The 10862-nt window shown below is 36.7% G+C and overlaps 1 protein-coding gene across 1 annotated transcript; it reads right to left on the bottom strand.

The window, feature by feature from the left end:
- Window positions 1–3936: 3936 nt before the first annotated feature.
- On the bottom strand, window positions 3937–5789 carry LOC123886420. Its single transcript, XM_045935736.1, has 2 exons — window positions 5649–5789; window positions 3937–5496 (listed from the first exon to the last, which is right to left on the bottom strand). The coding sequence occupies exons 1-2, from the start codon at window positions 5787–5789 to the stop codon at window positions 3937–3939; spliced, it is 1701 nt and encodes a 566-aa protein (XP_045791692.1).
- Window positions 5790–10862: the final 5073 nt, after the last annotated feature.

Genomic DNA, 10862 nt, shown 5'->3' with positions numbered 1-10862 from the left:
GAAGAACACCATGGTTGTAACGATGAAGAACATGATAAACTTTCTGGGAATTCTATGTGTTTTGTGTCGGGGAGAGAAACGTTGTTTCCTCTCCTCGTTACAACTAACGTTATGTCGGGGAGAATTGAATCGTTATTTCTCCCCGTTTATGGTAGTAGAAATTGAGTTTGCAGAACTCTGTGTCGGGGAGCTTCTCCCCGTTTTCACCTTCTCGAAATTTATTTGAGTTTTTGGAAACTCAATGTCGGGGACCTTCTCCCCGTTATTTCCTTGAGAAATTTGGTAGAAGAATGAGTTTGCAGAAACTTTTTGTTGGGGAGCTTCTCCCCGTTTCAACGTCGAAAAGTGTCGCCAGTGTATGTCGAGGAGCTTCTCCCCGTTTTTAACCTCGTTAGATGGCTCTCTCTGTTGCCTTTGTTTTGATGTGTTTTTTGCCATTTGATAAGGGCTTTTGGTCGGGGACAGCTTCCTCACCCTAACGTGCGCCCTTTCACTTGAATTGCGGTGAAAAGGTGGATTTGATAATTGTCGAATTCACTTTATTTTCGCTTCTTTTCAGGTTTTCAGAATGTCAGACACATAGAGGATTCCGGAGAGCCATGCGTCGTCGAAGCATAAGCTGGTCGACACTATCATAGGTCCAAACCTGCCTTGGGTTGCGCCCGAGCCAAGGGGCATCGCTTCAACGCTTACCGCCCATGATCCGAAGCTTTATACTGTCGTCGAGGACAATGGAACTGGCCCGGCTAACTTGGAAGCTCATCTGCCCGCTGAAGGGAAGCAGATATGCTCGCCGTACTCTGAGGACGGATTTGCTATGTGTTAGGATTTAAAGAGGGGCTTGTCAAAAAAAAATTAATCCTCTTAGCGGAACAATCCCGATGAACGGATCTTGATTAAATCATTAATCACAAATCAAACACAAACTTAAACACTTTAAGGATGTTTACCTCTCGAAGGGCAGATCCTTTGAAGCAGAAATAGTTTCTGATCACGAACAAAGCAAAATGGCGATGTCTCTACTCAGTCCACACGAACAGAACTTCTCCGATGACCGGTGCTAGCCATTTCCAACGGAGATTCAGAGAGAATAGGGTTTAGAGAGCGGCAGCTAAGTTTTTAACTTTGTGAATTAGGTTAAGCTATTTGAGACTTCACCACAAAGGTTATATTTATAGAACCACTTGTGTGACCATCAAGTCAAGCACTTAAATACACCGTACCTTACGGTGGACCGCATTTCTCTATTTCCATAAATTAAATAATAAGTCATACTTAATTATTTAATTACTAATAAGTACTACTTATTATTTTATAAATAAGTCCTACTTATTATTTTATAAATAATTCTTACTTATTTATTTCTCTCATCTATCTATCCTTTGTGTGTGACCCTATAGGTTCTCGTAACGTTGGCAATAATATTAAATCACATATTTAACAATATAAACAGTGAGCGGTATCTAGCAACACATCACTGCTACCCAAGTGACGAGAATGCCATGTGATCTGACGAAACCTTTCTGTGATAATGATTGTGTGTATAATTACCCTTTTGCCCTCATGTCTATATTGAACACAAGGCACAACATGTCACCCTTGTCTAGTTCAATATTGGGCCCATAGACATTTCTCCTGTTATGTAGGAGGGACAAATTCCATCTAGATCACTCATGTCCCTCAGCATGATTCGTGGAGTACCCATCAACAGACTTTATGGTCATCCTATTACAGACAACGTTTGAATGGTGATAAAGCACTCGACTCCTACATCTAGTGTACATAGTGGTTTCAGGTTGATCACTGTCGTTTCGTGATCAAAATAAGTTTTAATTAAGAAAAGTAGTAACAAGGTAGTTAACCTTGGTCGTCTCATAAATAAATAAAGAGCATGAATTGATAAGAGAAGACAATAAATAAATAAACTGAATTACTATTAAGAATTGAACCTCAAGAAGTCATGAACGATGTTCCCGTATACCCATGAATCAACCTAGGGTTTTTAGGCTTCCATGAGAGCAAAGCAGCCCTTCTTTTCTATTTTGCGTGAATCAGAATTGTCTGACCTAGGCTGTGTTTTGCTATTTATATTACATAGAAAAATTGGGCTCTTAAAGAATCGGGCCGAAAAACAATGTTTAACCCAATATTAATTACTATTATAAGTCTGGAATAAAAACGTAAATAAATGACTCGTTTGCGCTCCGAACTGGCTTCTGACCTCAACATAAAAGTTGTAGCTCTTTCTCTTAGCTTTCTAACGCATATTCTCACACTTCAATCCGATACTTGTATCTCAAGTTATGACCTGTAGAGTGAGCAGGATCAATATGCAATTAAATCCGAAAATTAATCAACGAAATACATTAGAGCTCAATTATGACCCAAAGTTTAGAAACATGGTAAAAAGTTAATATTAATCTAGAAAAGCTTCCAATATGTCAAAGTACAAAGCCATAAAATATGTGCCAAAATGCACTGATCAGTAGGTTTTTAGGTTAGCTGGTAAGAGTAACTTTCTGTGCTCAATGGACAACCTTCCATGTTCATTTAAGTTTTCAAAAGTTACTCCCAGCTCAACCAAATCCCACAACTCATGATCAATAGCAGTAATATTGCTATACAGTCTTTCCTTCCACCACACAAATAATGATGCATCACCATTGAATATAGGGGCTTTTCTATTACCACTATGTTCATGTGATTCATTACTCAAGTAATCAAAACCACAAGCATTTCTAGGGCCACCACCACCACTGGCTTCACCAGTAGTTCTAGTACTATCGTCTCCTCCAGACATATTGTTTTCACAAGATCTTTACTGTCTCACTGTTAAGTGTAAGTAACAGACCAGAGCTCTAGATACCAATTGAAGGTGTGAAAACACAAGAAGGGGGGGTTGAATTGTGTTTTAGCCAAGTTAAAACTTTTTCAAAGTTCTTAACTCAACTATAACAGCAGCGGATTAATAACACAATATAACAAGATAAGAGAGAGAGAAATCACACAAGCAATTTATACTGGTTCCTCTCACAAAACGAGAGTAGTCCAGTCCCCTTGCACTTCCAAGGGATTTCACTATAATCACACAAGATTACAAATGCTCAAGCACACAAGCAAGAGACTTCACAGCTATGCTCAAGCACACAAGCTTAAGACTTCTCACTTAAGCACACAAGCTTAAGACTTCTCAAATAACAGAGATAATAAAGTTGATGAATGAGTACAACTGCTCCTAAAAGAACCTTAATAAACAAATTCAGTGATTACAAAGTATTTGGACTAAGAGTTAAAAACACTAGTTCAGAGGTTCAGAGCTTGTATTCGCAAATCAGAATTTGTTCGAGCGCGAGTAATGATAGTTAATCATTTTGCAACTGATTCTTCTAGTATATATAGGATTGATAAAGAGTCGTTGCAAAATGACCGTTGATGAAGATATCCTTTTGTCTTCAAGCAACTTGTCATGATGCAGTTTGGTCGTTTCCAAAACAGAGTAAGAGTTTCAGTAACTTTGACCATGTGCAGAGAAGACTTTCCTTATTCAGCTAATAAGTCTGATAACCCACGTTCTCCATTGTGGACAGACAAAAGGTAAGTAGTTGTTCTGATCAAGGTTGAGAGGTCCTTTTCTTCATAGGTAAGAGAGTTGACCTTCAAATTCGAATCTTCACGCCATTCAAAATATACCTCAGAGATGATTCACTTCAGACTATAGAAGTTATGATGTCTTCATCCTCTGATGTAAGTAATTTCTGAAGATTCTTATCTTCTGAGTTCTTGTGAACTTCTGAGGACTTGTCTTCTGAGCTTTCTTCAGAGCTTGTCTGAAGCTAAGTTCTGCACACTTAAAATAAATTTTTAGTCCTTCCAATTGTATATTAATACTTTGTTATCATCAAAACCTAAATAGATTTAGGGGCAAACATTTTTAAATCAATTTTGTTCCAACACATCAGATTTTGAAGTATTCAGATCATCTGATTTAATATTCTCAGACTCTGAACAACCTCTAAATTCTAAGCTTCTCTTTCCAGAACCTGAGGAACTTGGTTCCTCCGAGTCATCAGCTTCATAATCTTTTAGGTCAACAGTCTCATCACTCAAAGCACCAAAGTTCTTTACTTCTTCACTTTGGGGTACTACATAGTAAACCAAAGATTTTCCAACTCTTTTGGCAAAGGTTTTTAGCTTTGAATATGTTCTAGCATATTCATAGCCAACTCCTTCTCCACGATGTCTCATGACAATATAAACCAAATTAGCAGCCTTGCTCTTTCCAAGATTGAGATGCACAAACTGTTGAAGAGCCATTTCCTGCTCATCACTAGGTTTGTAACAAACAACGCATCCTTTTTCAAGATCATTCACTCTGTCAAGAGTTTGCTGATACAGACCTTGAAAGTGACTTTTCTGATCACTCAGAGTATTAAGTTTTTCTTTTAAAAGTTTTTGTTTGCTTAATACTTTGAGATGCTTCTCAATAACCATGTTAAGAGCAGTTATAAGTTGAGTTTTAGAACAATCAGAAAATACCTCATCAGCTACTTCTGAGTCTGGCTCTGGCTCATCATCTGAGTCTACATCTGAGTCTGTTGAGGCCATAAGTGCCAGATTTGCTTCTTCATCCTCTTCAACTTCCTCTTCAGATGATAACTCTTCAAACGTAACCATCAGACTTTTCTTCAACTTACTTTTGAACTGCTGCTTCTTGGAGTTGTACCTTTTACTCTTGTCCTTGGAAGACATTTCTGGATAGTCAGCAATGAAATGTCCTGGCTTCTTGCAATTGAAGCAGTTCTTCTGTTCTTCCTTTTTGCCACCAGAGTTTCTTGAGCTATTTCCTCTGAAGTTCTTTTTATTGAACCTAGCCCATTGCTGAAACTTGGTGAATAGAGCAAATTCATCTTCTCCCATCTCTTCCTCTTGACCATCTGTAGAAGATTCCTCCTCAATATTAAGAAGTTGAGTCTTAAGAGCTTTGGAAGAAATCCTAGTTGACTGTAAGGCCACAAACTTGGACTTCTTCTGAGCTGTTGAGTCGGCATTCAGAACCATCTCATGGCTTCTGAGATTGCTTATCAGAACCTCAAGACTCATATTCTTGAGATTTTGAGCTTCCTCAATGGCAGTGACTTTAGGTCTCCACACAAGAGGAAGACTTCTCAGAATCTTCTGAACATGGTCATAGGTAGTGTAACTTCTCTTCAGCACCTTGAGACCAGATACAAGAGTTTGAAACCTTGTGAACATGGTTTCAATATCTTCATCTTTCTCCATGGTGAAGAGTTCATACTGTCTTATCAAGAGACTAGCTTTAGCCTCTTGAACTTTCTCGTTACCATCATATGTTGCACACATAGAGTCAAAGATAGATTTAGCAGAGGACTTGTTCTCTATCCTGACATAATCCTCATGTCTGATAGCACTAACAACTATGTCCTTAACCCTGTGATGCTTAGTATAGATCTTCAGGTTAGCTGGTGTAATTAATTTCTATGCTCAATGGATAACCTTCCATGTTCATTCAAATGCTTAAAAGTTACTCCCAGCTCAACCAAGTCCCATAACTCATGGTCGATGACAGTGATGTTACTGTAAAGCTTTTCCTTCCACCATTCAAATAATGAAGCATCACCATTGAATACAGGGGCTTTTCTATTGCCACTGTGTTCATATGATTCATTATTCAAATAGTCATGACCAAAGGCAGCTTTACCAGCACTTCCACCACTTCCTTCACCTGCACCACTAGCACCAGATCTAGGTGTACTTTCTTCTCCAGACATGATGTTTTCACGATCTTTACTGTCTCACTATTAAGTGAAAGTAACAGACCAGAGCTCTAGATACCAATTGAAGGTGTGAAAACACAAGAAGGGGGGGTTGAATTGTGTTTTAGCTAAGTTAAAACTTTTTCAAAGTTCTTAACTTAACTAAGATAACAGCGGATAAATAAGCAATACAAATAACCAAGATCAGAGGGAGAGAAAAGCACACAACAGATTTATACTGGATCCTCACAAAACGAGAGTAGTCCAGTCCCCTTGCTCTTCCAAGGGATTTCACTATAATCACACAAGATTACAATTGCTCAAGCACACAACAAGAGACTTCTACACAATGCTCAAGCACACAGCAAGAGACTTCTCAAACTTAAGAAAGTAAATAAAGTTCGTTGATTGTAATACAAATACTCTTAAAAGAACCTTTTGGATAAAATACAATGAGTACACAAAGACTTCAAAGTATTTTTACTAAGAGTGAAATTCTCGGTTCAGAGGTTGAGAGCTTGTATTAGCAAAATGAAGAATTGTTCGTGCGTGTTGTTGTTATGTATTGCAATCCACTTCTTCTAGTATATATATAACTGAGAAAAAGAGTCGTTGCAAAAGACCGTTGATGAAGATAACCTTTGTCTTCTTGCATCTGTTTTGATGCAGTTTTGATGTTACTAAAACTGAGTAAGAGTTTCAGGAACTTTGACCTTGTGCAGATAAGACTTTCCTTATTAAGCTAAGAAGCCAGACAAGTCACGTTCTCCCTTAAGGACAGGCAAAATGTAAGTATTTGTTATGATCAAGGTTGAAGGGTCCTTTTCTTCATTGCTAAAAGAGTTGACCTTCAATTTCGAATCTTCACATAATCCAAGATAACATCAGAGTTTGATTAACTTCTGAGTTAACAAGTCCTGAGGTCTTCATCCTCTGATACACATACCCTCTGAATCACTGAGAAGCTCTGAGAGTCAACTTCTGGTCTTTCTTCAGAACTTGCCTGTATGATAGTTCTGCACACTTAAAATAAATTTTTAGTATCTCCAATTGTACATTTAATACTTTGTTATCATCAAAACCTTAATGGATTTTAGGGGCAACACTTTTTTAAATCAATTTTATTCCAACATCCACACCAAACCTATGTATATAATTTGTAAACAGTGGTTTATTATAAATTTGATTTTTATTTAAACTAATTTCTGTATTTTTAGTTTCCTCAATATAAATCACTTAACATACTTGTATTGGTCCACATCATAGCTAAAATAACATCTTGGAAAAAAGATAAATGATTGCAACATGAATTTTGTATATTTGCTTAGAAATAGAGGGAAAAGAACGATTTTTATTGGTACAAAAAAAAACATATAATACTTATGTTGTGTCTATAATATATGTAACATTTGGTCCAGCTTCGAAGTCATGGGTTCCTTTAAACCTTGTACTCGAAAATTCATATTTGTGAGAATTTGGAATGACACACTTGAAGCAATGTTATTAGTAGATGTTTCCACTTCTTTCCCCCCTTTTCTCTTTTTTTTTTTTTGGTTTTGATTATAATTCTCTCGATGTGTTGTTCTCCGCTCTTTATCTTTCTATTTCTTCATATTGTGCCATTCTTTTCCTTTGATTTTTCCTCAATTGTTGAGATCTTCCATTTTCCATTTTAATAAAAGAAAGAAAAAAAATTAAACCTAAAATAGAAAAATTATTATTTTCTTAAAAATTACACCTAAAATTGTACACAATCTTCTCAAAAAGTCATCAATATCTAACTCAAACAATAATGTAACTCTGAGTGAAGTCCAAGGTAGGTAAACCAATATGCATGGATCAATATTATGACATGAATTTAGTGAAAAGAAGAGCAATCTGGCTATGGTACGTAGTTTGGGTTACAATTTAAGTACCAGAACAATCCAAGTTCAATACTGTTATTTTTTTATACAAATTGCAGAAAGAATAGAAAAGTTATAAAGGAATATGGAACTATGGAAGTGTGGGAACAAAATAATATTTTATGAACCATTTGGACACCCTCTGGTCTATGCTCTTCTTTCTCTAATGACATAGATATTAAATTACATTCTTTAATCTTTGAAAAACCTATCAATCTTCAAAGTATAGAAATATAAAAAACATGCACGACCCATTTTTCGTATTCGTATATTTTATTAAATGTTATTTTATTTGTTAATTGGCTTTTATTATTTTAGTGAGCGACGAATAATTATTTAGCGAGAACGTAAGTTAATGAGCGAGAAGTTATGTTGATTGGGCCTTGGGGTGTAACGACCCATTTTTCGTATTCGTATATTTTATTAAATGTTATTTTATTTGTTAATTGGCTTTTATTATTTTAGTGAGCGACGAATAATTATTTAGCGAGAACGTAAGTTAATGAGCGAGAAGTTATGTTGATTGGGCCTTGGGGCGTGTAAGTGGTTATTGGGCTTAGCCAATTGGGCTTTGATCCATGAGAATAGAGAGAGCTATAAGTAGCAAGTCAACCATGAATAGTCTCATAAGTTACAATTCTTGAGAAAGAGCAAGAGAAGTGCTAGGGAAAGAGCAAGAGGAGGAGCTCGTGGGAGAGAAGAGTAGAGCAAGCTTGTGGATTCGTCGAACTAAGGTACGAGAGTTAGATTACATATTCGTGAGTGATTCGAAAGAGGGGAGGATGTCGATTCCTCCATTCCCAAACTCTTTCCACTCTATTTTCTTGTGGGTTTTGTGGGTGATTTTCTTAATGGAAAAATGGATTCTTTTGATCCTAACATGTGTAGTGAACTCATGGTAGATGAGGTAAACAACTTTGGGGAGTTGAAAGTGGGTATATGTAGATGTTTGATCAATGATTTGCATGTTTTGTTAAACTTGCTTAAAATGCAAGAAATTGGTATGAATTTGTTAGTGTGATGTATGTGGGTGTTTGTGAGTGTTAATTAATGTTCATAGATACCATATATACTTGAATTAGCTGTTTATAAGGATTTATAACATGTCTAGATGAATTTTTGAGTTGATTCAATGTTAAACCGCCTTATTGAAACTCAAGAACAGATATTTTTCTGGTATAGTTCGCTAAGCGACCAGGAGTTCGCTGTAGCGAACATGTTCGCTGAAGCTCGCCAATGCTCGCCATGAGCAGGTGATCCCCTGATGAGGTTCGCGTAGGCTCGCTAAGCCTTCGCTCAGCGAATAGTTCGTTGAAGCTCGCCAATGCTCGCCATGAGCAGGTGACTTCCTGGTGAGGTTCGCCATGTCTCGCTGAGGCTTCGCTTAGCGAAGGCCTCTGTGACAGCAAATTTTGTTGATGTTTGTAAGTGTAATTAGGCACTTGTAACATGGTTTAAGGGTATCCTTACATGTTTGTTGATACATGTTGATGTTGTTAATGCTTATTGCTAATCGTTATATGATTGATAAACGTGTATGCAATAAGTTGCAGTTTAAAGTGAGTAATGTGATGCTTTGGCATTAAATTGCAATGTTAAGGAAATGATGTGTGTTTTATGACATAAGTGTAAATGAAACTTTATGTGTATAAAAATGGTTATGCAGATAATTATCATATGAATAATTATGATTGGAGTGATAGGATATTGTGTTATCCTAATGTGTTAGATGTTGGAATTGTGTTTCCGCATCAGTGAATGAAATAGTTTCGAGCTAGATAGCGTCATGTATTTGATGTGTTTAAAAGTAATCATGCATTCATGAATAATTGTGTTATGGGAATCATGTGAATTCCAATAATTGATGAAAATGGTTTATGTTTATGAAAAGTGGTCGAAGATGGGATTATGTTATCCGAGATCTGGAACCCATATCCAAACATGATATAAAACTGTGTGACTCCTCTTTTTGGGAGAGATGGTTGATGATAGCCATATCCTACATGATATAAAAATATTATTGAGCTTATCCAAGGGAGATAAGGTGGTTCGGTAAGTTCCGACGCATCCAACAAGATGTAAAACTGGGTTCATCTTAAATGGGGTGAATAGCAGCATCCAACATGATGTAAAACTGGTTTGGTCCACCATTGGTGAGACGCTTATCCTACATGATGTAAAACTGCTGATGTAGAGTCCGTACATGACTATAATCTGAACAGTCCGTACATGACTATAATCTGAACAGTCCGTCATGACTGAAATCTGAACAATTTAAAATTGGTACCACATGCATTAGTCGTGTCTAGGGATGACATGACATTGGATAATTGGCATTAGATGCATTAGGGTAAATGCACATGTATTTGATAATTGTTACGTGACATTATCTGATTGGATTGTAATGTGTTTTCCGTATGTGTTAAGCTTTGGTATTTACTAATTGTTTAATACTGTGATTGTTGTCATGTCTTGGTATGTGAGCAGAGTCCGTCATGACTATAAAATGAACAAGTGTAGAGTCCGTCATGACTATAAAATGAACAAGTATAGAGTCCGTCATGACTATAAAATGAACACTTTGGTAGTGTCCGAGAAGACGTGAAACTATATGATTGGTGTGTTTGTGAATGAATGATTAATTGGTAGTCGTATTTGACGATGAATGTGCGTGAGTTAGAAATGTATGATAGCGTGTGAAGTGTGTAGTATACTACTCACACTTATATTTATGTTTATGTTTTCTAACTCTCTGCTATGTGTAATTGCTGGACCTTTGGGGGTCCAGGTTGACAGGTTATGTGTTAGCCTCGTCCGAGTGAAATGGTGAAGCTTTGCTCTGATTGAGACACGGGAAAAAGGGGTTTTTATATGTGTATGCATGTAGTCCTCTTAGTATACTCTGTTGGTCTTAAGCTTTCATTTGAAAAGTATCCGTTTTGTATAACTAATAACACATCGTTCGATGCGAGGTTTTGTTTTTAGTTCATTCGAATATTTTACTAGATAAATGTATTAGTATTATCTTTGAATGAAGTTTGTGATATTCAAACCAGCGCTTTATAATCATATTTTCAATTTTTCCGCTGCGTATTTTCGAAAAAGATTTTATAAAGGCAGAGTTAATTAAATAACGGGTTTGGGTGTTACAAAGTGGTATCAGAGCAGGTCGTCTTCGGACTGT

Source organism: Trifolium pratense, linkage group LG5, assembly GCF_020283565.1.
Source record: "Trifolium pratense cultivar HEN17-A07 linkage group LG5, ARS_RC_1.1, whole genome shotgun sequence".
NCBI lineage: Eukaryota > Viridiplantae > Streptophyta > Magnoliopsida > Fabales > Fabaceae > Trifolium > Trifolium pratense.
The sequence above is the reverse complement of the archived record's forward strand: the minus strand, read 5'-3'. Positions and strand labels throughout refer to the sequence as shown.

What these genes read in the sequence shown, in the direction of transcription:
- LOC123886420 (XM_045935736.1), bottom strand. Translation starts at nt 5,789, where the DNA reads ATGTCTGGAGAAGAAAGTACACCTAGATCTGGTGCTAGTGGTGCAGGT. An exon ending in GTGGCAATAGAAAAGCCCCT is followed by an intron (nt 5,497 to 5,648) that starts GTATTCAATGGT and finishes CATTGAGCATAG; the next exon opens with AAATTAATTACACCAGCTAA.